The sequence below is a fragment of the Cibotium barometz genome, chromosome 49 (genome assembly GCF_041138505.1).
Source record: "Cibotium barometz isolate CiBa-2024 chromosome 49, ASM4113850v1, whole genome shotgun sequence".
In the NCBI taxonomy this organism is placed as follows: Eukaryota; Viridiplantae; Streptophyta; class Polypodiopsida; order Cyatheales; family Cibotiaceae; genus Cibotium; species Cibotium barometz.
Genome location: NC_141094.1, coordinates 14,852,673 through 14,880,630, shown reverse-complemented (window position 1 = coordinate 14,880,630; position 27,958 = coordinate 14,852,673). Strand labels below are relative to the sequence as shown.

The 27,958-nt window shown below is 44.9% G+C and overlaps 1 protein-coding gene and 1 long non-coding RNA gene across 2 annotated transcripts in view; both read right to left on the bottom strand.

Moving 5' to 3' along the window:
* LOC147610333 (uncharacterized) overlaps nt 1-27,958 on the bottom strand; it is a 52,266-nt gene that overhangs the window by 3,386 nt on the left and 20,922 nt on the right. The window contains exon 6 of the mRNA XM_086786632.1: nt 8,990-9,103. Coding sequence (XP_086642758.1) covers nt 8,990-9,103 — 114 coding nt within the window. The remainder of the gene's footprint in view (nt 1-8,989; nt 9,104-27,958) is intronic.
* On the bottom strand, nt 17-495 carry LOC147610334 (uncharacterized). The gene is made up of 3 exons (XR_015264106.1): nt 368-495; nt 204-280; nt 17-102 (listed from the first exon to the last, which is right to left on the bottom strand). It is a non-coding gene; the product is annotated as an uncharacterized LOC147610334 (long non-coding RNA).

The window sequence follows — 27,958 nt, the reverse complement described above, 5'->3', positions numbered from 1 at the left end:
TCATGAGGTGGAAGTCTAGTTGCCCCTGTGCAACTCTAGGTTTGGAACTGAATTGTCCCAAATCTCCTCGAACCGTCTCATCCCAAATCTCTGGCGCCATACCTGGTGCAAAGTTCACTTACCACCATTGGCAACCGCAGTTTCTACACCAAGCAAGTACTCACCAAGCTATGACTACTGCCATTATCAAAAAGTACAGATACCTTTTGGTCCTTGATCAAACCCTCCATCCATCCCGAGGACATCATGCCTGCGAAGGCCAACGTACCCAAAGAGCATCCTTGGCCAAAATTGTGCTTCCGATGGTGAATTTCAATAGTAAAGACACGAGTTTTACCTCAGACTTCGTAAACAAAGACCAGCTTACTCTTATTCTTCATGTTTGGACAAGCCTAGGCCATATGCCCTAAAGGGTTGCACTCAAAGCACACTCGTGTCTTCTTTGCTTCCGCCTTCTCAACCGCCATCTGTTCTTGTCGAGCCTTCCTGGTACTTTGCTCAGGCAGAGCCATCAACTGTTGGCATTCAAACGGCAAATTTAATAGCATCCTCTAAAGTCTTGGCTTCGTTCTCACAAACCTCTAACTATTAATCTAGATCTAACTCATGCGTAAACATCGCCATGGCATGGAAAGGTTCTACATATACCTAAATGAATCCGGGAACATGCCCAAATTCACCTTTTAGGAACGTGCATGTTATATACTCATGGTAGTCCACCCACAAGACTATATAACTATCAACTCCATTATGCATAGTATGGACTAGACACTATGACATCCCCACTAACGTCATCAGTGCCCCATAGTGGGTGTAGAACTCTGTATCAAGGTTCTACTTTACACTACACCATATTAGTACGGAAATCGTTCAAATAACGCTCAAACGGTTTCCCCAACATGCTAGAATCTTGCAGTTTCTAATAGGTCACTATCGGATCTATTGTGGCAAACTACTTGCGAAAAGTATCAATAAACCCTTGCCATGTCATGGACTTGGGCTGAAAATCACACCACCAAATATAAGCCTTGTTCTTTAGCAACATCTGGGCTTGAGAAATCCTTCGATCATCAAGTGCACCAATTGAGTCAAAGTAAGTCCTCCACAAGTCTAACCAATTTCTAACTATAGCTTCCTCGCACTCCTATTTCTCTCCAAAAAAAAGGCACAACTTTATGGCCAATGAGCCAACTCAAAGCCTACAACATTGTTTCAAGCACAACGGGGTGACTGGTCATGGGGATCATATTAGCTTGCGACTTTGCTCCATCTATACCTGGTGCCGAATCGTAAAAGGAATCTCTGTGAGATCATTACCTTGAGCATTAACCTGTGGGCTTCCACCAGTGGTAGGGTTAGATGCCTCCTCCATGGGAAGGAAGTCAAAGTTTTAAGAAAGGATATTAGGGTGGATGAGAGGGCTGAAGCGAAGTTTGCAGCTTTCAGAGACCAAGAGTTTCGAGATGGCACACATAGACCTTACACAACCTGTATGTATGAACAAACAAGAGGGGTGAGACTGAATTTATAGAAATAATGAGTTTAAAAATGCACTCTTTTTTTAGTGTTGTGCTTTTTAAAAGCTGAAGCTTAAAATTAAGCCCCCTCCCACTTTAGCACCCCAAAAAAAAAGCTGACTTATGCTCTTCTTTTTTTTACCCCCATTTTTTCCCTATTTTAAAAATCGTGTCTCTTTTAGTCTTCTTCATCCCACACACAAATATGCACAAACATCCCTGTATGACTGTATCTCCTACTCGTTATCCTCCTGCACGACCACCCCCGTTGCTCGTGTTGCATCCCAACCCTCTCTGCGCGTTGCTTTTTATGTATTGCTGCATGGCTGCCCAAGCATCATACGTGGCTTGAACTGGCTTTCTTGGCTTCACCTCTTAATAGGCTGCTCTTGGCAGCCTAGCTCTTATGTCCCAATAGGCCTAGAGTTTGGACAAGGGATGTGTATTAACCCAAGATTAGGAATAGCGCTTAGCTGGGGCATGGATACCGCAATAACTCATGAGTGTCCCCAAGGTCACTTATATAGCAACAACTTGGCTACTATTGGCCCTTCTTTATTTATACGATTTCCTATTTTATTTATAAGCTTTTAGCTATTATTAGCCCTAGGCTATTAATTATAAGCTCTTAGTCATTCTAAACATCATCCTGCTAGCGCCCTTAGCCCACGTGTGAACCCACACCCCACCTAAGCCCTAGCCCTAACCTTGGTTAACCTAACCCTAATCTTGGCTTAACCCTAGCCCTAACCTTGGGTTAGTACACGTCCCTATCCCCAACCCTAGGCCTGTCAAGACGTAACACACTTCCCTCCTATTCAATTCACGTCCTCATGAATGCATAAGGAGACAAGCGAATCCTCAGATCTCGTCCATAGCATCTACTCAAATCTACTGCCTCTTACCTCGGCCAATGTAAGACTCCTCTTGTAGACCCTGCTACTAAGATCCAATTGCTTATTGTAAATCGAACTCTCATCCAACAGCTAAATCCCAATAGGATCTCTAGTCTTAGAGTGCAACAAGCTCTACCATAACAACCCTACCAAGACCCATAGCACACTCAACTGTTATACCAAATGGTATCTTGCATTTGTTGTTTGCAAACACTAGTCCACTTAGTGCACAAAAAAGTCCTGGTACCATGTACTTCTAGTACAATATTCCAACCACAAGATCTCCCCTCTACGATCCTCATCTAAGTCTCAACAAAGATTGTCTTTTCACACATAACCAATAGATACTTGTGTCTACTTTAAAGCAAGCATAAAACTCCCCATCAATTCCCACGTATGTCCAACGTCCTCAAACAACCTAAAGACAACATACGGCTTCCAGCTACTTTTCACTCCACCAAATTGAAATGAACTTAAGATGACCAAAGGTCCACGCAATCCCATTGATAGAGATCTTGAAGAATATCATTATCACGTATTCCACCCCTAACATGTATTGTACCGTACTGTATGGATCTGTACGTGGCAAGTCCCCCCCTCCCCCTAACCATTGGCCCAATATCCTCCCGTAGTTATCGATTTTTCACCGCCCATAGGCACCCGCCTATAGCTACTTATTTATCCACCTATAGGCCTTGCCACCAAGAAAACACCAAGGGGGTTTGAACCCAAGATCTCTTGGTCCTAGGCAAACACCTTCACCACTTGAACTATCACCTCATTGGCAAGTACGCAGCAATTTTTAAAAACATTTTGGACAAAAAAAGCCCTAGGCTGGCCACCATCACCGATTTTAGCTAGCTTATGAAAAGTCCAAACATAGCCATTCCTCTCATTGATACAGACATTGCAGCGAGCAATGATGATGATGATGCAATGCCAGCCGTTGCGGTCATCGACATTGCAGAGCCAGAGCTGAGAGAATGATAGCGAAGGAAACATGTTGACAGATGGATCTCTCATTTTGGTAATTGTGTTGTTGAATGTTCAAAAATGAATTGTTTTTTCATTCATTTTTATGTATATATATGTACACTATATAGTATATTTTTTATGTTTTTACGGACCTTACGTATTTAACGTACCTCAAAATCTCAACCCATACCTGAATGCGTACCTTATCGTAATGTACCTTATCGTACTTTTCTACCTTGGTACAGAGATTGGGGACATGGGACCCCAGATTGAGGCAGAGGCCAGCTTTGTTGGCAAAGAGGTGCAGGTTACTCCTCTTATTGGGAACTTGCACATACATATACAGGGTTATCTGGATTATGAGCACTTCTTGATTGCTCCACTTAATGGATGTGATGTAATGCTTGGCAAGCCTTGGCATCATAGGCTTGAGCTCCACAAAGAGTAAAAAACAAATAGGATCACTTTTATGCATAAAGGCAGCATGCATGTCATTGATGCTGGCAAAGAAGGGGATTCCATCCCAATTGTATCACACATCCAGATTAGCAAGGCAATGAAAAAGAGTCTTTCCGCGTATTTGGTTTTTATTCATGATAAGATTAACCAAAGTAATGTGAATGTGCATGTATTGACTCAAGATAGGCTGAATTTTCTTGATGCATATAGAGATAAGATTTTTGTTCGTAATAAGATTGACCAAAGTAACCTAGGGAGAGTCACCCTAGCTGCCTTGATTGCATCTCTGCTTTGCCTTCCTATGAGCAAGAGAAGGGTTTTGCAGCCCAGTGGGCGTTATTTTTATAACTAATGAAAGGATCTTTTCTCGGAAAAAAAAAAAAGATTGACCAAAGTAATGTGAATGTGGATGTATTGACTCAAGATAGGCTGAATTTTCTTAATGCATATAGAGATTGTTTTGTTGATACATTGCCAAGAGAATTACCTCTTGAGAGGCCCGAGTATCATCGCATAGATCTTGTGCCAGGTAGTTCCCCACCTAACAAACCCGCATACCATGTGAGTGCCATACAACAAGAGAAAATCATGAAACGCGTTAAAGAGCTTTTGGAGAAGGATTTGGTTCAACCAAGCTCCTCACCTTTTTCTTCTCCCGTGCTTCTTGTGCAAAATAAAGATGGCTCATTCTGTATGTGTGTGGATTACCGAGCTCTAAACAAGCTCACCATCAAGAATCGGTTCCTGATTCCGCCCATAGATGATATCTTGGATAAACTTGATGGTTTGGCTTGTTTTAGCTGCATTGATTTGAAGAGTGGTTATCACCAAATTCGTGTGGTACCCCAAGATGTCCATAAGACTGCATTTAGTACAGCTTTTGGATTGTATGAGTTTTTGGTGATGCCTTTGGCCTTACCAATATCCCGGCAACATTTAACCATATAATGGACAGGATCTTTCGAGCCCATCATAAATTCACGGGTGTATTCTTTGATGACATCTTGGTTTTCTCCAAGAATGAGCAAGAGCATAGGATTCACTTGGCCACAACATTTGAAGAGTTGCGAAAGCATAAACTCTTCATTAATGCCAAGAAAAGTGAGTTATTTCTCTCAGAGATACACTATTTGGGACACATTGTACCCAAACAGGGTGTGAGAATGGATCCTGCTAAGGTTGAAACCATTCGGAATTGGCCAGAGTTACATACTGTGCATGAGATCCGTAGCTTCCTTGGATTATGCTCATATTACAGGAGGTTCATAAGGCATTTTGCCAAGATTGCCTTGTCATTACATGAGCTTACAAAGAAGAAAGACACTTTCACATGGACCCAAGATGAATAGAATGCCTTGAACCTTCTACCAACTCAAGGATGCTATCATACGTGGGCCTGTATTGATCATTCCGGACTCACAAAAGCCCTTCACGGTGGAATGTTATGCTTGTGGGAATTGCAAAGGGCTGTCCTAAATCAAGAGGTCATGCAGTGGCCTATGAAAGCCATAGATTGCATGATGCAGTGACCCATATAGACATTTATGAAAAAGAGCTCTTGACCGTATTCATGCCTTGAAAATATGGAAGCATTATCTTCTTGGGACAGAATTTATAGTCAAAACCGATCACCAAGGTTTGAAGTACTTTTTATCTGAAACAAAGCTCTCGAAGAAGCAAATAAGAATGGCAAATTTCCTTTCTATGTTCCATTTTCAGATCGTACATACTCTGGGAAAGAAGAATGTAGCGGCACATGCCTTGTCCAGGAGGCCATATTTGGCTACCGTTTCAGTGGCCTCACATGGGGACTCGACTGCCATGCATGATTTATACCATTTGGATGTTGATTTTTGCCATATTTGGGCTGATTTGATGGTTGGTCACACACATGCCACTCATATGATCAAAGAGGGTTATCTCATGAAGAATAACTGCTTATGTGTGGTGAAGGATATACGTCCAAAGGTTATGGAGAAATGTCGCGCTCCACCTTATGCTAGTCATAGAGGTATTTTACCTACGACACGCATGATAAGAGAGAGATTTCTTTTGGCCAAGCATGCGTAAAGACATTAAGGCTTATGTACACGCATGTATTACTTGCCAAAAGGTGAAATTTGATAGACAAAAGCTTCCAGGTTTACTTCAGCCTTTGCCTATTCCCTCGCAGCCATGGGAAAGCATTACTGTGGACTTCATTATGGACTTGCCAAGATCCCCACAAGGAAATGATGCTATTTGGACCATTGTGGATAGGTTTAGCAAGCAAGCTCACTTCTTGCCAGTCAAGAAAACCATTAAAGCCGATCATATGGTGAAGCTTTTCCTTGCTCAAATATTTAAGCATTATGGTATGCCAAAGTCCATCGTTGGGGATAGAGATCCCAAGACTACGAGCCTCTTTTGGAGGGCTCTATTTGACAACATGGGCACTAAGCTTGAGTTCTCATCTGCCTATCACCTACAAACGGATGGTCAGAGTGAGACTACAAATTCTCTTGTGTTGGATTTGTTAAAGTGTTATGTGGCAAATCAATAGAATGCATGGGAGAAGTACCTTCCACTTGTAGAGTTTGCCTACAATAACACGGTGCATGCCTCCACGGGAAAAGCCTCATTTGAGATTATTTATGGTAGAGTGATCTTGCCACCCAATGAAGTGGCTTACCGGCTTGCTTTACCCAATCAGGGGAAGATTCACAATGCCTTTCACGTGAGTCTTTTACGGAAGTATGTGGGACCAGATCCTGACGAGCCTATCACAGAAGATCCGCCAAAGGTTGATGAGCTTGAGGAGATCCCCCAGCCAGAGCAGATTGTGTTTCACAAGGAAAGAAGGCTACCAGGTAGAAAGCTTTCTATGAGATACCGTGTGAAGTTTAAGAATTATTTATCCATTGATGCAAAGTGGGTAAATGAGGATTACTTTGTTGATTACCCACAACTTTTGCGCGCGTATCTTGAAGCCTTTCAGTTGAGGTCGACTGTTTAGAAGCCGGGGGAGACGTCACCATTTGGCCGTCCATTTGGTCCATCTCTATTTATGGTGCCACTTCTATGGGACTGTCACTCCATAGAACGGCCAGATTTGTGCCATGTTCACATGAGGCCAAGCCGGTGTCTCATGTGAAAGAGGCTAGTTACTTTGTATCACATGGACGGGAGCCAGTTTCATGCCACCCGTGTGTGACCACAATCATGTCATATGGACGGGAGTCTGTATCGTGCCACCTATGTATGGCCAGGACGGTGTCTTGTCCATGGGATTGTCACTCCATGGAAGAATCCGTGTTTGTACCACGTCTTCCCTATGGGACTGTCACTCCATACGAAGGCCAGGTCTATTGCGCCAGATTCATGCCCAACTAGAATGTCTTGTACAAGTTTCATGAAAGGGAGATTTTTCCCATGACATGTGCACGTGCATTCATCTTTGCATGTTTGAAACTATTTTCGCGTGACTTGTACTTGTGTATTTCCCTACTATGATGTGCCACTTACTGAGCAGGGACGCCTGCCAGTGAGCCATGAAGTTTGCTCTTATTTCTAACATGTTTTGTTGCATGTGAACACGTGGTGAGTATGGTGTATTTATTTATTTTAATATTGTGTTTCTAACCTTTGAAATTATAAGGCTTGCAGGTTCACACATGATAATAAGTGAGTGGACAATTTATTAAAAAATGACCGGGTCCAAATTATGGAGGTGCCCATATGTGTTCCACTTGCCACCTTTATCTCAAGCGAATTGATTTGGAAACTTACGTGGGGAGAAAGCGAAGGGTTCTGGATCAATCATGGAGTTTTTCTCTCTGGTGTGACCCCGCATACAAGGCGACCAGCCTGGTGGCAATCCATACAGCGAGGAGAAGTCAATCAGCTTTGGGGATGCTGCTGGAGCAAACCAATCAGCCCTGAGGCATTGCTGGAGCAAATCGACAAACCTTGGGGCCTGGTTGGAGCAAGTTATCCAGCCCTATGGGCTGTTGGAGTCAGTATTGACAGGGGGTGGGGGTGGGGGGTGGGGGGGGGGCGCTTCTAGCCGCAGTGGTGGTGTCAAGAGTACAATTTATTTTCAGCTTTGTCTTTATTGTGTTGTTCCATAGAATCCTAACTGTTAAGTGAACTATAATTGTGTTTTGGCTTCCGATTACATCTAGAAGATCATTGGGTGCAGTTACAATTACCAATCCTTGGATTAGTGGGCCTAATCCAACAAAGTCAGGGGAGCCCTAGGATTAGGAGAAAGCAAGCTAATATGGGTGGCTAAGGTTATTATTATTAAATCCATGTGTACTGGCTATTTATAACAATTTGGTTGTTTATAGCAACAGTGGGCACTATATAAGTGAACCATGGGTTATTGTTGTTGTAACCCCTTTTTTGGTCACAGTTCGACCAAGACTCCAGCCACGTATGTGGCTGAACATAATCGGCATGCCAAAGGACTAGCATGGATCTCTGGGAGTTAGACCTTGGCTCGGGGGTGGATCAAAGTACTAATCCTACGGTTGGGAGGTGAGCTAGCATGCACCCCTCTACGGGGTTTTGTAGTGTCTTGTGTTTAGGAGATCCGTGGGGTTGTAACACCTCTCCACAGGACTCTCCCGATAGTTTCTACTCCCTTTCACAAAGCCCTCCACCAGCTCAACAATGGGGCACTACTGGTTTACAGAGTACGGTCTCCTTCACGGGGCCCTCTGCCGGCTCAACAACAGAGTTCTTCCTCCATGCCTTGAGAAAGAATTCAATGGATACCTAGCACAGGAGGAAGTTTCCGGTCAAGTATCCAAGGCAGTTTTACAGTTGCTGATTGCATGGGGTGAAGAATCTTCAGAGGCGGAAAATTCAGCTTCTGGCCTCTGGACTAGTGCAAAGGACTCTTCTCAGAAGTCAATTGCATTGGGTGGGGTGTCTTCAGTTTCTGATGCCATGGCAACACGTACCAGGGCATGTCTTTCACTGTCTTCCTCTCAAGAAGTTTTGCCAGTTGGTGTTACTTCGGCAGAGATAGCACCACAAGAGAACATGTAAGTGGGTATATCCTTGACTCCAGACGTAACTTTAGTGAAGGCAAGTAAAATAATCTACATATACGGATGCATCAGAATTATGCCGAATACATATTATGAAAATTACCTTGCAAGGTTTCGCATTTCTTTCTCTGCCCATGTTTTCACCATCTTTCGAGGGTTGTGTTTACAATAGCCATGCCTGAAACGGTAATCACCTTGCACATACCTTTCCCGATCTCTGCACAAGAACCAAAAGGAGCATTAAGCTTGCATAATTTGTATGCCATTTCGGAGACCATAAGATATATAATATTTAACCCACAACCATTTAAAATAAATAGGCTGCCCTTGATTCATAAAACAATCATTTTTTTAAACATCCAAATATTATTAGAGCCCTCAACAAGATTACTATAAAGAACAGGTTCCCCATACCTAGGATTGATGATATCCTAGACAGGTTGGATGGATCCAAAGTGTTCAGCAGGATAGACTTGGAAGAGTGGCTATCATCAAAGAAGGATTGCTACAGAGGATGTGCACAAAACAGCGTTCAGGACTACCTTTGGGCTATACGAATTTCTTGTGTTACCCTTTGGTCTCACCAATGCCCCTGCCACATTTAACAAGATGATGGATAGAACCTTCAGAGCCCATCGAAAATTCACACGTACTTTCTTTGATGATATTTTAGTACACTCTAATAATGAAAAAGAGCATAAAAAGTATTTGGATATTGTTTTCCATGAATTGAGAAAGTACAAGCTTTATGCAAATGGCAAGAAGAGTGAGTTTTTCCTGTCAAAAATTCACTATTTGGGCCATGCAGTGTCCGAAGATGGGATTCATATGGATCCAAACAAGATGAAGGCTATTATGGAATGGCCAGAGTTGACCAGTGTGCATGAAGTTAGAAGCTTTTTGGGACTATGCTCTTACTACAGAAGGTTCATCAAGTGGTTTGCAGTGGTCCGGCACTGGGGTTTAGGTGGGCCAAGATGGAGAAAGAAGCTTTTGAGGCTTTGACATTTTATGCCAATAAAGCACCAGTATTGATTGTTCCGGATTTATCAAAGTTGTTTATTGTAGAATGTGATGTTGTCTTATACCAAGAAAGGCATGCAGTTGCTTATGAAAGCAGAAGATTACAAAATTCAGAAAAGAATGCTCCCACCTATGAAAAGGAATTAATGGTTGTCATCCATGCTTTGAAGATTTGGAAGCACTCCCTCTTGGGTGAGGGTGATGAGTTTATCATCAAAACAGACCATCAAAGTCTTAGGTGTTTTCTATCTCAGCCTAAGATATCTTAGATGGGCCAACTATTTGGCAAAATTTCATTTTCAGATTATGCACATTGCACACACCTGGAAAAGAAAATAAGGCAACTGATCCTTTGCAGGAAGGCCCTAGATTCATGTTGTCTCCATAATCCATCATTCAGATTTCGCTGTTATGAGGGATATGTATGCTTTTGATGAAGATTTTCAGCTCGTGTGGGACAAATTGCAGCATGGTAAATTAGTGACTTCTTATGCCATCAAGGATGGATTTCTATTAATGCAGGACAAATTATGTGTGACAAAGCATTTCAGGTCTAAAGTGATGGAGGAATGTCACGCTCCTCTCTTTTTTTCCCCACTGGCCTTTGGTCCAAGATCCTCCCGTAATTACCGAATTTTCACCACCCATAGGCACAAAATTATCTACCCATATAGGCAAGCCGCCAAGGAAGCACCAATGTCATGCTCCTCCTTACATGGCTCATCGTGGTATTTTAGCCACAACTCACGCCTTGGAGACATATTTCTTTTGGCCAAGCATGAGAAGAGATCTTGAACAGTATATTAGGGAATGCTTGATCTGTCCAAGGGTCAGGTATGATCGACAGAAACCAACTAGACTTCTACAGCCACCCTATGGATTTCATTAGTTGATTTGCCAAAATCAGCTAATGGAAATGATAGGATATGTCACGTGCACCCTGCACTGGGGTACACAGTGACACACTAGCATGATCTTCAATGCAGCATTTGTACAGAAGTAAAACCTTTTCTAGGATTATTTGTCGTACGCCCTGACCCCATTGCGAGCCCTCAGTCCAGGGACAGTCAGGCACGAGCTACGTAGGTCAATCTCTAAGCCTTAGAGGTCAGTCAGTTTTGTCAATCCTCTTAACCCACTTGGAGAAAGCATCATACAGGAGCATGTATGTGTCAACCTTAGCAGTAGTTGGATATAAATCATTTTAGATGCATTCACATAGAAGGGGGCCAGCCCTAAGGCCTGCCCTAAGGCCAGCCCCAAGGCAGCCATGGCCTTGCCTCAGTCGAGCAGCACCCGACTAGGTATGGTGGGCAGCCGACTGTGCATAAGGCAGTCGTGAGCATTTATGAGCCAGCCGACTGAAGGTACAATACCCGACCAGCATTTAATGCTGACCGACTGGCTTTTCAGCAGTCGTGAGGGTAATTTCATCAGCCGACAGGCTTTTGCAGCAGTAGTGAGATATATTTACAGCAGCCGACTAGGTCTACCCAGTCATGGAGGCTTTTTTCACGAGCCGACTGCTGTTTGAGGGAGTCATGGAGGCTTTTTGCATGAGCCGACTGCTGTTTGAGGGGGGTATAAAAGCATGGACTTATTTCCCACTTCAACATTCAGGTATTCAGCAGAAAGCGACTACAATTAGCAGCATCCCGCTCATCTCCAAGCAACATGGAAGTCACTCTGCATCTCAGCCAGCATATGTGCAGTCCTACAGTCATCTGACTTGCATCAGTGGCCAAGGAGAGTCTTCAGCAGAGCCTCGGGATAGATGGATACTCTGCCGACGTTTGGGCCTCCTCGTCCTTGCGTTGGGCATTCATATCATTTGTGCTCAGCATTGAACAGCATTTCTCCAAAGAATAATATAAGCAAATACTTCAACTTGCAGGGGGAGGGGGAGGGGGAGGGGGGGGGGGGGGGGGTATTGGGACCCAATCTGGTGTCGTCTTCTACATTCTATATTCTCTACTCTCTCCCTATTCTCTCAAGTTGATGCTACATATTCTCACCACATCAAGGTATAAAGAAGGCCTTGTTGCGTGTTAGCACGATCAACCTCGGTGCATGTAACATTGGTATCAGAGCATCAGGTTGGTAACCCAACTTGGCTACTAAGGAAGTGAGAGCATCCGGTGGATGGTTATACTTTGGTCGGGAAAAGAAACCCAGGCCTCCACCATGTGGGGAGAAACATCACATCATGAAGAAAGCCAACAGGAAGGAATGGAGGCACAAAGCTTCCAAACAGAAAAAGTGCTTCCGCCAAGCACAGAAGAGATCCTGAAAACGATGATGGAGCAAATAAATTCTCTGAAGATGCAGCTTGCAGACGAAAAGGAAAAACCCAAAGAAGGGATCTCAGATCTAGCACAGGTCCTGCTACATAACGAAGAACAATGAAGCAAAAAGAAAGGCAGATGAAGAAAGAGAATTGAGACGTGCAGAGGAACAGAGGGATAGGGAAGCCACACGCAAATTTGAGGAAGACCAACGCCGCAGAGAGAAGGCCGACCGAGAGTTCCAACAAAGACTCAACTGGGAGGCTGTGCAAATCCAGAATCAACAAACCATGGCACAAATTCTGGCGGCTCTCGCTCATCAGGCAGCACCTTCCTCGTCCTCCACCACCCCTACCACCACTGTAACTATTTGGCCCTCCTAGCTCTATTTCACATAATGAAATCCATGCTCGAACACCAGACAAGTGGAAGAAGACATGGGGACAGAGTCCATAAAGGATTGATTAAGAAAAGCACTATTCTTGGTCAAAAAGCAAGAAAAAGCAAAAAGTCAAACAAGGTTGACCGTGAGCCAAGGGCACCATTGGAAAGAGGAGACTAAGCCGGACCAAAAAGCTAAAAGCAACTCTAGGGCCAAAAAGCAAGGCCTTGAAGTTGTAAAAGCACAAATCAAGAACTTTGGCTATTATTAATAATATTTAATAAAAAGACAAATGCAAAGCAAAAGCATCACTTTTTGGCAAAAAACAAGGCTTCCCGAAGTATAAAAGAAGCATGAGCCTCTCTTGAGCATCAAGTTGAAGAACAACCTCTTTATCGCGGTGCCATCTTCGTTCAAGCGTGGAGATTATCTTCTTCATCATCATCTATGAACCAAATCATGGAGTTTTTCATCGCTACCCACTAGTTCCAGAGCGCCTCCAGCAACTGCAATGCGACGTCACCATCTTTCCGTGCGACTGTACGGATCCATACAGTCGTGCGAACTGTACGGACAGAAACTTTCAAAGCCCTAAAAAATCCAGAACCCTAAAACTACTCACAAAACCCTAAAAACTACTTTTTTGAGGTTTTTGTCGCCTGAAAACCATTAAAACAAGTTTTATATCAGTTTTCTTGCGAGAAAGAGCTTTTCCATGGTTTTCTTCATGGACAAGGCTATAGGAGTTGTGGAGATTACTCATGGGATGAGCGAGTGTTTCTAGGACTTGGACATAGAGCTTGGACATGGAACATGAGACTTCGACATGGAAGCTTGAACTTGAGCATAGACATGAAGAACTTGGACATAGAGCTTGGGCATGAAGCTTGGACATGAACATGGAACATAGAGCTTAGACATGGAGCTTGGATTTGGACTTGGACTTGGATTTAGAGCTTGGACATGGAACTTTGACATAGACCTTGGACATGGAACTTGGGCATAGACCTTGAACATGGAACATGAAGCTTGGACATGGAAGCTTGAACTTGAGCATTGACATGAAGAACTTGGACATAGAGCTCATCCCCATGGCGTGCTCGACATCAGAGATCTTGTGCGTCAACATCGACATCGACTTGGATATCCTACATCAGCATATTTGTTTGTTTTGTATTCACTGATTGTATTGATCCTGGCCAGCGTGCCCGTGGATTGTTCCTGAATAAATTCCTGAAAGGGGGCGACGCCTGTTCCCCGCTTAATGTGGTCTACTGAGCAAGATCCCCATTCCCTTTTCTCTCTCCCCTCTCTCTTTATATTTTTATCTCTTGGACACGTGGTTGAGTCTGTCACTGCATGCCCCGCTGGGCTTACAACCACCGTCATACAAACCTCTCAAAATTTTAGTAAGTATGATGGTAAGTGTGATCATGCTGCAGTTACTCAATGTATTCATCAATTTGAAGCACATTTTCCATTAGCTAAAATCACAGATCCACAAGACAAAGTCCATGTGGCCGCCCCCCAACTCACAGGGGAAGTTGTTACTTGGTCGCAACATTGGTCACAACTTCACATAGACCCAATCACAAGCCAAGTCCGTTTTCATTGGAACACCTTCATGGCTGATCTCAAAGCCCGCTTTATTCCACCACAATACATGACCAATCTTGAGGATGAGTTTTACAAACTCACTCAAGGTGGTTCCCCTATTTTGACCTATTCAAACAAGGTCATTACACTCGCCCAACAATTGGGCATATCAGAAGAAGATAAGCTCAAGCAGTTTATTCGAGGTCTAGAGTCTAGACACTACCATTAGGTACCCACTGCGGAATTTTGAGCCTCAGACTTATGCACGGGCACTGACCCTCGCTCAGAATCAGGAGCTAATGTTGAACGGAGGTAAGCCCAAGCAGGTACAATCTAACCCAAAGCCCCAACAGAAGTCATCCACCCAGCAGCCATCTACCCAGGTTAAGAAGGCTCAGAACATCAAAGACCAAAAGGACAAAAAGAAAAATTCTTCGGATCAATCGGACCATAAGAAAGATTCTATGCCCAAGAAGACTCCTGAGGAAAACGCTAAGGAGGGCATAACTGGAGGTTATCTCCAGTCTAATGAACAGACATGGTACCAAACAGAGAACCGTTGTTTCTTCTATCACACTATGGGATACGGGAAGAAAGATTGTCCTATATTCCAGGCTGAAACGTCTGCTAAGGCATCCACTTCCACAGTAGCCACCGTAGAATCATCCACACCTCCGCCATCAACCTCAAATGCCGTTCAGCTTTTACCCTCTTTGAATTCAGTGCCACCAGTGGTATTTGATGATAAGCAAGAGGGTGAGGTTGAGGGCAAGACAAAGGCTCTCATCCGTGCCTATGGCACTTTAAAGGAATAGCAATTCATTGTCCTCTTCGACATGGGCAGTTCTGAGGATGCCATCTCTCCGCAATTGGCTACCAAGATGAGCTGTACCTTGGTTCCTTATCATTAGATGTGGACGGGTTTACCCTTAGTCTACGTGCGCACATTACTCATAAAGCTCTACAATTTGAGTTTCAGGTTCAATGGGCCACATTTCAACGGGATTTCATTGTCTCCTCTCTCTTAGGGTGAGACATAATCCTCAGGATCTAGTGGTTTAGACAATATGCACCCATTCATGATTAGAGACAGGACACTTTCACCATCGTTGAAGGCTTTCCTGAGCGCCTCATGATTCACGGGGATCGGAGCATTCCTAGCATTCCACTCATTGCCCACATTGATGCCCAAAGAGCGATCAGAAAAGGAGTAAAGTGTGCATTATTGTACATCCGCTCTCAATCTAATGCAGTTCAAGTAGCACCCGCAAGGAAGCAGCGGATGGCTGGTCTTTTGTCTCAATACAGCAACATCACATTGCGAGACGACCTCCCGCCCACTCTCCCACCCAGTAGACCTGAGGACCATCGCACAGAGTGGGTTCTTGGTTCAGAACCTCCCAACAAGTTTCCCTACCGCCTTTCTAAGGCATTGGAGAGCGAGTTGGAACAGCAGTTAACTCACTTACTCCGGTCCAGTTTTATCCAACCATCCTCCTCACCATTTGCCGCTCCCATTCTGTTTGTCCAAAAGAAAGATAAGTCTGCACGATTATGTGTGGCTTATAGGGCGCTCAACAAATTAACAGTGAAGAATAGGTTTCCCATGTCCAAAATAGAGTACATCCTAGAACGACTCAATGGTACAAAGATTTTTTCTAAGATAGATCTTAAGAGTAGCTACCATCAGGTTCGGATCTTCGAGGCTGACATTCCAAAAACAGCCTTTAGGACCGAGCGTGGCCACTACGAATTTGTGGTGACGCCCTTTGGTCTCACCAATGCACCAACGACATTCAACAAAATGATGTCTTGGGTTTTTCGGGATCTCATTGGCAAATGCGTCTTCATCTTCTTAGATGACATTCTTATCTTCTCAGGGATTGTAGAGCAACATGAGCGAGATTTGGCACAGGTTTTGCAACTCTTACAGGACAATGAGTTGTTTATCAATGCCAAGAAATGCGAGTTTGGAGTACAAGAAATCCATTACCTAGGATACATCATCAGTTCTTCAGGTATTAGCCTCGACCTTGAAAAGGTAAGGCCATTCTCAGTTGGGATGTTCCCACTACAGCCCAAGAAATCTGCTCATTTGTGAGTCTTTGTCAAGCCTACAGCACACATATGGACAAGTTTTCTGACCTTGCAGCACCTCTTACTGACTTGCTCAAGGGCGTGAAGACTCGTCATTAGAAAGTGTCTATCACGGGCAAGGCTCTAGAAGCATTCCAGGCCATGAAGAAAGTTGCCTCTGAGTCTCCAGTTTTGAAGTTGGCATCATGGGATGATCCTTTCCAGGTGATTACCGATGCCAGTAATCTTGCCATTGGAGTTGTTTTACAGCAAGATGGTGGCCAATGGCTTATTATAGCCACAAGTTGAATAACGCCGAGAAGAATTATTCGGTGTATGGCAAAGGGCTCTTGGGGGTGATGACCGCTCTTAAGAATTGGAAGCACTTCCTTTACAGGAGGGACTTCGCAGTTAAGACAGATCACCAGGCACTTAAATGGTTGCAAACCACGCCTAGTGCTCAATGGAGTGACAGACAGTCTCAATGGAGTCAATTGTTCCAGCAGTTTGGGAAAATGATTGAATACGTTCCGGGCAAGCATAACCCCGTTGTCGATGCTCGTACGCATAAGGGCACTATTCAGACATTGTAGGAATCCACTATGCTTGAAATTCAAGACAAAGACTTAGACAGTACGAAGGCACAGTATCCGGATTCTTCAGAGTTCGGGACTCAATATCAGTTGGCCCTCAACTCCGATCCAGGCCATTACAGTATACACGATGGTTGGTTGTTTTTCAAGAACCACCTTTATGTACTCAAAGACAAGCATCAAGTCCTTCTCCATGATGCCCATGATTATCTGGTTGGGAGTCATAAGAGTAATCAACAGTACCTTGGAGAACTTAGAGAGGTCATTCTATTGGCCTAAGATGCGTTGAGATGTCTACCAACATGTCCACACATGCCACTGTGCCAGATATCTACTTCTGTACAAATGCTGCATTGAAGACCATGCCAGTGTGACACTGTGTACCCCAGTGTAGGGTGCATGTGACATACCTTTTCTAGGATTATTTGTCGTATGTCGTGACCCCATTGTGAGCCCTCAGTCCAGGGACAGTCGGGCAAGAGCTACGCAGGTCAATCTCTAAGCCTTAGAGCTCAGTTCGTTGTCAGTCCTCTTAACCCACTTGGAGAAAGCTGTTGGAAATTATTTCATCCCCAGATGGACTTTCCCATGCATATTCATGCTTGTATTTGGCTCCATATGAAGCCCTGCATTGGCATATCTTAGCAGAGATTATTCAGCATTTTTTTCTACCATTTTTTGGTATTTTTTAGGCATTTTATAGCATTTTTTTGCTACAGCCATGTTGTCGGCCTGCTACAGCTGGCTGACCAGCATACTGAGGTAGTATAAAAGGGCTAGCTCCCTTTTCCCTCAGATTATCTCTCTTTTCAGCTTCTGCAGTGATAGGCAGCATCTACAGGACCTCCCTCATGCTGCTCCACGTGATGTACTACCTTTTCTGGTGATATTCAGCAGTGATCTTCTTTTCTCCTTTATGCTTGCTCTCCACATATAGTGTTGTTCAGTTCTTGCAGCATTTCTTTATGGGTATCACAGCATAATACCCATTCTTACATGGTATCAGAGCGGGTAACATCCACAGGGACCTGCGTTATGTATTCCCATGTTGCTGTTGACTGTTTTCAGCATATAGGAGTTGTTCACTTGCTGCATTTTCTTCATCAGTAACCTGCGTTTTCCTGTGGAGCTGCGTTTTCACTCGGGACTGCCTCAAGTGCTGCAATTTCTCTCTACAGCGCTGCTTTACAGCCTTTACCACTGGAGAGTCATTCTATTCTCTTCTCTTTCTGGTTCCCTCTCACCCACCCTCTCTTCTAGTATTTCTAAAGGAGGCTTGGGCTCTTGGAGGTGATGGCTTCTGGAGATCACCATTCTCCCCTCTTGGGGAGTCTCTTCTCTTCCCCTCTCATCCCTTTGGATGAGTATCTTCCTTCTCTTGTATTGTTCCATGCTGATGCTATTATTGCAGATTTTCTCTCCTCTCTTTCAGAGGAGGATAATGGTTCTTCTACAGAGCAAGTGGATGATTTTGTTGAGATATCCTCACATTCTGGAGCTTCCTACTTTGGTGGCTTCTCTCCTGGCAGTTGCTTCTCCTTCTTGGCATCTTCCACTATCTTTGAGCCTGTTCCTACTTCGAACCTGGCAAATTCAGCTATCACTGATGATCAGTTTGTTCCAATGGTTGTTTCAGTTTCTTCTTCTTCAGAGGAGGATTCTACTTCGGTCCCGATACTTGTTACAGATGCAGAGGAGGTACAACATTTTTCAAAGCTATCTATGGTTTCATCTCCCGAGGGCTTCTCTCTCCAGATTGATCCTGTTGTTTCATCTTCTCGTGGCTTCTTCAAGAGACCTTCTCGGTATTCAAATGTACCATATCTTCACGAGCTTTGTGCCTTTTATGAGGAGGTTGTTCCTTCAGACTCTTTGGAGGATTTTTGCAACGTACCGGACCTAGTCCACCCATCTCGTGCTGAAGAGGAGGTGTTGGAAATTGTTTCATCCCCAGATGGGCTTTCTCATGCATACTCATGCTTGTATCTAGCTCCATATGAAGCCCTGCATTGGAATATCTTAGCAGAGGTAATTCAACATTTTTTCTACCATTTTTTGGTATTTTTTAGGCATTTTATAGCATTTTCTTGCTACAACCATGCTGTCGGCCTGCTACGACCAGCATACTGAGGTAGTATAAAAGGGCTGGCTCCCTTTTCCCTCAGATTCTCTCTCTTTTCAGCTTCTGCGATGATAGGCAGCATCTACGGGACCTCCCTCATGCTGCTCCATGTGATGTACTACCTTTTTTGGTGATATTCAGCAGTGATCTTCTTTTCTCCTTTATGCTTGCTGTCCATATACAGTGTTGTGCAGTTCTTGCAGCATTTCTTTATGGGTATCACAACATAGTACCCATTCTTACAAAAGCATCATTCAGCAGCATGTATGTGTCAACCTTCGCAGTAGTTGCATATAAATCCTTTTAGGTGCATTCACATAGAAGGGGGCCAGCCCCAAGGCAGCCATGGCCTTGCCTCACAATCGGGCAGCACCTGACTAGGTATGGTGGGCAATCGACTGTGCATAGGATAGTCGTGAGCATTTATGAGCCAGCCGACTGAAGGTACAGTACCCGACCAACATTTAATGCTAGGTGGCCGACTGGCTTTTCAGCACTCGTGAGGGTATTTTCATCAGCAAACAGGCTTTTACAGCAGTCATGAGATATATTTACAGCGGCCAACTAGGTCTACCCAATCGTGGAGGCTTTTTGCACCAGCCGACTGCTGTTTGAGGGGGGTATAAAAGCATGGACTTATTTCCCACTTCAACATTCAGGTATTCAACAGAAAGCGACTACAGTTTGCAGCATCCTACTCATCTCCAGGCAACAAGGAAGTCACTCTGCATCTCAGCCAGCATATGTGCAGTCCTTCAGCCATCTGGACTGGCATCAGTTGGCCAAGGAGAGTCTTCAGTAGAGCCTCGCGATAGCTGGATACTTCGCCGATGGTTGGGCCTCCTCGTCCTTGCGTTGGGCATTCATAACATTTGTACTCAGCATTGTACAACATTTCTCGAAAGAATAATATAAGCAAATACTCCTGCTTGCGGGGAGGGGGGGCGGGGGGGTGTGCTTCACTGGGTATTGGAACCCAATCTGGTGTCGTCTTCTACATTCTATATTCTCTACTCTCTCCCTATTCTCTCAAGTTGATGCTACATATTCTCACCACATAAAGGTATAAAGAACGCCCTGTTGCGCGTTACCACGATCAACCTCGGTGCATGTAACATGATAAGCATAGAAGAACTGGAAGCCATATGCTCACATATGTGATATTGATTTGATTGCCATTGAATCAATATACTTGGAGAATGGTAGATTGATGCTTAATGGGTGAACTATGATTACTTGGGATTGCATATAATGTGGCTGGTTTTGCTTCATGTCCTTTTGGCCTAGCCTTTGAGTGGATTGGTTGTTGGAAGTAAGTGTTATGCCTTATGAGATGGGAATTTTGAAATGAGCATGAGAACATGCTATCTTTGTAAGTAAACTCTCAAACATACTTGGATTGCAAGCTTTCATTAGATTCAATTTCAATTGCAAAATGCTTGTAGCATCTAGTATGATGAGAGCCATTGAGAGGGTACCTTTGACACTAGGTAGAGTGGCCAAAGAGGAGAGCGTCTTGAACCTTTCGTGACGTGAGTGCCATGGTAAAGCAGTACAAAAGGGGATTAGGTACATGGTGTGAAGACATGGCCTCAACCCTTGCCATCTGATTCTAAACTTTGGTAAGGGAATGGGAAGACTTGGCCGGGAGATCGGTAAGTAGCACTTCATCGACGCAGATTCATTGGCATTGGTATTGATGTCAATTTGGCAATGATTATGAAAGACAATGCAATGGATATGTTTATGGTTTTACATTGAGATTTTGCAATTGATGCCCAAACGTGCTTGGAAACACTTTGAGGGACATTGATTGATGCATTATTGAGCAATGGACTGTTGCCATATGTTAGGCATTTTTCTGAAAGGCATTTTTGGCTTGTGAACATACGTGTGTATGAAGTGTGTGAAGAGGTTGGCCTTGAATGCGTTGCCAGATGCTCAGGGTGGAAGAATTTGGTTTGAGCTTTTTGCAGGCCTATTCGGAGTGAGGCTGGCTGTAGGTGGTGTTAGCTGTTTGGTAGCCTGAATTTGTGTGCGCGTCCAAGTGAGAGTGGACATTGGAAGGTTGCATCTCGAAGGGTGTGGAAGCATGAAGAGTAATTAATCAAAGAAAGGGCCAACGTTACCTTGTGTATGGTGAAATGGAAGAGAGAGAGAGTGGCTATATGTGGATAGTAAGAAGAAAGATGGCACAAAATATTGAGGAAGGAAAGGGTTAGAAATAAAAAATAAAAAAATGATAATGTTAAACGTGGCCAATTTATTAGAAGGCCACATGGCTGTAAAAGCTGCTGCCAGCGAAAACCTCCAGAAGGCTGGCGAAGAAGAAAAGTCGGCGGGCAGCAGTGGTGAAGGGTGGTCGCCTCGTAAAAAGAAGCGGCTGCTGGCGCTGCAAAAGAGGAGCCGACGTGAGGGATTTTTTTTAAAAAAAAGCCTTGGCAACAGTTGGAGCAGTGAAGCTGGCAAGGGCTGACTGGCGCAAGGAGGAGCGCAGCCGTACACACACAGAAGGTGCCTATGTAGACGTCAAAGGCGAGGAGAGGCTGGCGAGATAGGTTGACGATCGGGCTCCTGCTGGAGGCGACTGGGCTTGTATGAAGTGGCAGCTGGAGTCGGCATGGGAAGAAGGGTCGCCGTTTAGACCTCGTGGATCTGGTGCTCAGAGGTGAAGAGTGCAGAGGCTGGTGAAGATAAGGTAGTAGTCGCCTTGTTTCAAAAAGGACAGTGGGTTGGTGATTCCAGGAGGACCGCCTTGTGCGAGTGAAGAGTGAGGGGGTCACCGAATAGAAGGCTGTGGACCAGTTGTGAGGTGGCCCTTGCTGTGGGGAATTTGCAGAGACAGGCAGGGAGAGGCTTCTTCAGAAGACGGCGCAGAGGCTACAATCAGGCACGGGTGAGGTGCTTTTATTAGGTGGCTGTCGTGTTAGAGAAGGCGCCGCCTGGTGGATGAAGGGTCGCTTTCTAGAGCTGCTGCAAGAAGTGGGCCGTGTGGGAGCTAGCGTGGCAGGGCTGAAGTGAGGGTCGTCCTGGTGATTCTGCGGCTGCAGTGAGTGGGTGATATAGCCGCCTCTGGACAAAAGAATCAAGAGCCGTGGATGCAGGCGAAGAGCTGCAGAACCTGGTGAGATGCGAAGGTGGCCGACTGGAAGGTCATATAGCAACCAAGACAGTGGCCAGTTTTTTGTGGAGGAACAGGGCTAGTGATTGGAGCAAACAAAGGGAAAGCTATACGGGCTAAGGTGACCATCAGGTATATACATATATATTGTTGGAGTGTTCTTTACCGTCATGTATTTAATCTTAGAATTAGGTCCCGATATCGATGAGATTTATTTTGAGGATCCTACACCCTTCGAAATTGTGTTCTCCAATAGTTGCTCTAGTTATTGGTCTGTAGTAATCTATATAGATGAGGGGGAATGGTCAGATTGTGAATGGGTTTTGGATGAGGACGGTTCTGAGGACATTTTAGATGTCCAACTCTGTAAAGATGAAGATTTTTACTAAAATATAGGTTTTGGATTGTGTTGTCTGTCTGGTGTGGGAGGGTGGTGTAGAGTGAGAGAGTGATTTTCTTTCCAGCTAGAGAAGCTGGTGGTGCCCCCGTTGGTGTGTGTGTATTCCAAGTTTGCGAGGTGGAAGAGCTGTAGAGGCAGGGTTTTCTTTCTTTTTTTCACCTCACATCCTTCTGGTGCCCCCACTGAGGAGTTGCTCTTCTCTGGCATTGTTTCACCGAGGATTGCTCAAGTGTCTCTTACGAGGGTGTATGCCCCAGAGTAGGAGATTGAAGGAAGGTGTTTTCTGCTTTTTAATCCACTGAGGAGCTTTGAAGAGCTCGTCGCCATCAATTGGCGGTTGCTGAATTAAGGTGGATGTGCAAAGTGGTGGTGGTGGATTCGACATCGATTTGACGATCGGCTGTGGCTTAAAGAGGAAGCAGTGCTGCAGGTGGCCAGGTATCTCAAGTGGTCTATTTAAGGTTGTGTATGGCATAAGATGGCCATGAATGTTTATTGGGCGAACCTTGGCATCCAAGCCAAGTGGTTAAACTATGTGGATGCTGCTGTTTCATTTAATGGATATGGCGATGTGGCCGAGTTTATAGCATATGCAGAAGACAGATGCCGAGTTCTTGGCGTATGGGGTGATGAGGTCAAGGCCAACTTCTTGTCCCAAGCATTCGAAGGTGAGGTCAAAGAGTGGTTTATTGAATTACCATGGAGAGTGCAATCCAGTTGGAAGGCCATCCGATACCAGTTGTTGGCACATTTCGATCAAGGATTGTGTTTAAACGCCTTGCATGCTTTGAAGGAGCAATGGCAGCTGATAGGAGAATATGAAGCCGCTTTCAATGTGGTCTGGGGAGCTTATGTAAAGGTCTCATTCTTTGATGAGATAACATTGGTACAGTTGAAGGACATGAACCTAAGGGCCTATAGGGCAGCCAGAGATGAGCTTGCAGCTATGAAGAGTTTCCAGCAGGAGGCATTAGTGATGATGAAATCCACTCAAGTGGTGCAGAAGAGTAAAGAAGCCTTGGAGACAAGAGCAGAGTCAAGCGATGACAAAGACCAGCAAGCTTTGAGATGCCTTGTGGATTTGAGCTACTTGGAATTGCCTCCAACAATATGGCTAGAGACCGATACATCGGATGAAAGAGATGAGGATGAAGATACTGCGAGTGCTGATGACAGTGAAGAGAGTGCTTCACTTGAAGATGAGAAAGAGGGCAGAGGCCAAGAAGATCCGTCGATGACGGTGACACCTTTGGGTGAAGGGAATGGTTTTGTAAGGGACGACAATGTTGGTGATGCCTTCTCTTGTGTCGAAGAGACATTGCTATGTGAAGACCTTGTCCAAGATGAGATGACCGACGACTTGGCAAGTGTTGAGGAGAATGAAAGCAATGAAGTGTTTGAAAACAATTTGAATGCTCAGTGCCAGGAGCGGCTTGTAGCGGAGGTAATCCCCAATGATGTGGTAAATGTGTATGCAGGTGTGCCTAGTGATGTGGACGACTTTTCAAGCCTTGAAGAAGAATTACCAGCAGAAGGTGTGTATGCTATGGCTAATGCAAATGGCCATTCACTTGAAGTTATGGAGTTGCAGAGGTTGCCTGTGAGCCTGGATGATGATGTACAGGTTGTAGACCAAGGTTGGAAGCAGGAAGTGGAGACCACACAAGTGCAAGGTTTTGTGAGTATAAATGTTATGGCTAGTATGGTTCAAAATGCTTGCTTGTTGATGGCCATTAGTGAACTGGCCATGTCTTTATTGTATTGGGGTGGAAACTTGTTAAGCATATGCTATGCCCAAGTGGTGGATGAAGAGTTAGGGGTGCTGTTTGATGATGAAGATAAGAGCGGTGATGAGGTGGATATGGTCAGGGAACAAGTCCAAGAGATTGAAGTGAAGCTGCCGTTGGTCAGCCCTGTGTTGCTAGATGAAATATCATGCTATATGCAGGTTGTTGCAGTGTTTGTTGTAACAGGGGGGTTGGCTTTATTAATGTTGCAAATAGGTTGCACCTTGTGGAGTTACTGGAATGCTTGCACCGAGGATGCAGTGTTGAAAATGCTGGATGATGATGAAGACTGGGGTTTTGATGACCCGGAAGTGGAAATAGATGCAGAGCAACAGGTAATGGTATCCAAGGCCTTGCAGCGAGTTCAAGAAATGCGTAGCCAACAATTGGCAGAGGCTAGGTGCCAGTTGGAACTGGAGAATATGTTAGATGTGCTATATTCGGACAATGATGATGATTGGTGCAGCGAGTTACAGGACTATGGGAATAGCAGAGGGGTGGAGATGGATGAAATATCACTGCAGCTAGTATTTGACCCACGTGGGGAAAGGACAACGATGCAAAGGTCTTGGGCCATATATTGCTGGCCGTTTGACCCGGGTGGCATTTGGTGAAATCAAGTATTGGGGATGTACATATGGCTTCCATTTGAGTTTGGTGTGTGAAGTAGGTGTTATGGTTTGTGTGTCAGTTTGTTGTTTATAATAAATGGGACAGAGGTGAAGGTGCAGGCAGAGGGGGATGACTATACCCCGGAACAAAGACAGATGAAGTGTATGATGCTGCTGCTTGGCATAAATGCCTACCGTAGGCTGGGGGGTTGGCTAAGTATGTTAGGCATTTTTCTGAAAGGCATTTTCGGCTTGTGAACATACGTGTGTATGAAGTGTGTGAAGAGGTTGGCCTTGAATGCGTTGCCAGATGCTCAGGGTGGAAGAATTTGGTTTGAGCTTTTTGCAGGCATGTTTGGAGTGAGGCTGGCTGTAGGTGGTGTTAGCTGTTTGGTAGCCTGAATTTGTGTGCGCGTCCAAGTGAGAGTGGACATTGGAAGGTTGCATCTCGAAGGGTGTGGAAGCATGAAGAGTAATTAATCAAAGAAAGGGCCAACGTTACCTTGTGTATGGTGAAATGGAAGAGAGAGAGAGTGGCTATATGTGGATAGTAAGAAGAAAGATGGCACAAAATATTGAGGAAGGAAAGGGTTAGAAATAAAAAATAAAAAAATGATCATGTTAAACGTGGCCAATTTATTAGAAGGCCACATGGCTGTAAAAGCTGCTGCCAGCGAAAACCTCCAGAAGGCTGGCGAAGAAGAAAAGTCGGCGGGCAGCAGTGGTGAAGGGTGGTCGCCTCGTAAAAAGAAGCAACTGCTGGCGCTGCAAAAGAGGAGCCGACGTGAGGGATTTTTTTTTAAAAAAAGCCTTGGCAACAGTTGGAGCAGTGAAGCTGGCAAGGGCTGACTGGTGCAAGGAGGAGCACAGCCGTACACACACAGAAGGTGCCTGTGTAGACGTTAAAGGCGAGGAGAGGCTGGCGAGATAGGTTGACAGTCGGGCTGCTACTAGAGGCAACTGGGCTTGTATGAAGTCGCAGCTGGAGTCGGCATGGGAAGAAGGATCACGTTTAGACCTCGTGGATCTGGTGCTCAGAGGTGAAGAGTGCAGAGGCTGGTGAAGATAAGGTAGTAGTCGCCTTGTTTTAAAAAGGACAGTGGGTTGGTGATTCCAGGAGGACCGCCTTGTGCGAGTGAAGAGTGAGGGGGTCACCGAATAGAAGGCTGTGGACCAGTTGTGAGGTGGCCCTTGCTGTGGGGAATTTGCAGAGACAGGCAGGGAGAGGCTTCTTCAGAAGACGGCGCAGAGGCTACAATCAGGCACGGGTGAGGTGCTTTTATTAGGTGGCTGTCGTGTTAGAGAAGGCGCCGCCTGGTGGATGAAGGGTCGCTTTCTAGAGCTGCTGCAAGAAGTGGGCCGTGTGGGAGCTAGCGTGGCAGGGCTGAAGTGAGGGTCGTCCTGGTGATTCTGCGGCTGCAGTGAGTGGGTGATATAGCCGCCTCTGGACAAAAGAATCAAGAGCCGTGGGTGCAGGCGAAGAGCTGCAGAACCTGGTGAGATGCGAAGGTGGCCGACTGGAAGGTCAGATAGCAACCAAGACAGTGGCCAGTTTTTTGTGGAGGAACAGGGCTAGTGATTGGAGCAAACAAAGGGAAAGCTATACGGGCTAAGGTGACCATCAGGTATATACATATATATTGTTGGAGTGTTCTTTACCGTCATGTATTTAATCTTAGAATTAGGTCCCGATATCGATGAGATTTATTTTGAGGATCCTACACCCTTCAAAATTGTGTTCTCCAATAGTTGCTCTAGTTATTGGTCTGTAGTAATCTATATAGATGAGGGGGAATGGTCAGATTGTGAATGGGTTTTGGATGAGGACGGTTCTGAGGACATTTTAGATGTCCAACTCTGTAAAGATGAAGATTTTTACTAAAATATAGGTTTTGGATTGTGTTGTCTGTCTGGTGTGGGAGGGTGGTGTAGAGTGAGAGAGTGATTTTCTTTCCAGCTAGAGAAGCTGGTGGTGCCCCCGTTGGTGTGTGTGTATTCCAAGTTTGCGAGGTGGAAGAGCTGTAGAGGCAGGGTTTTCTTTCTTTTTTTCACCTCACATCCTTCTGGTGCCCCCACTGAGGAGTTGCTCTTTTCTGGCATTGTTTCACCGAGGATTGCTCAAGTGTCTCTTACGAGGGTGTATGCCCCAGAGTAGGAGATTGAAGGAAGGTGTTTTCTGCTTTTTAATCCACTGAGGAGCTTTGAAGAGCTCGTCGCCATCAATTGGCGGTTGCTGAATTAAGGTGGATGTGCAAAGTGGTGGTGGTGGATTCGACATCGATTTGACGATCGGCTGTGGCTTAAAGAGGAAGCAGTGCTGCAGGTGGCCAGGTATCTCAAGTGATCTATTTAAGGTTGTGTATGGCATAAGATGGCCATGAATGTTTATTGGGCGAACCTTGGCATCCAAGCCAAGTGGTTAAACTATGTGGATGCTGCTGTTCCATTTAATGGATATGGCGATGTGGCCGAGTTTATAGCATATGCAGAAGACAGATGCAAAGTTCTTGGCGTATGGGGTGATGAGGTCAAGGCCAGCTTCTTGTCCCAAGCATTCGAAGGTGAGGTCAAAGAGTGGTTTATTGAATTACCTTGGAGAGTGCAATCCAGTTGCACATCCACCTTAATTCAGCAACCGCCAATTGATGGCGACGAGCTCTTCAAAGCTCCTCAGTGGATTAAAAAGCAGAAAACACCTTCCTTCAATCTCCTACTCTGGGGCATACACCCTCGTAAGAGACACTTGAGCAATCCTCGGTGAAACAATGCCAGAAAAGAGCAACTCCTCAATGGGGGCACCAGAAGGATGTGAGGTGAAAAAAAGAAAGAAAACCCTGCCTCTACAGCTCTTCCACCTCGCAAACTTGGAATACACACACACCAACGGGGGCACCACCAGCTTCTCTAGCTGGAAAGAAAATCACTCTCTCACTCTACACCACCCTCCCACACCAGACAGACAACACAATCCAAAACCTATATTTTAGTAAAAATCTTCATCTTTACAGAGTTGGACATCTAAAATGTCCTCAGAACCGTCCTCATCCAAAACCCATTCACAATCTGACCATTCCCC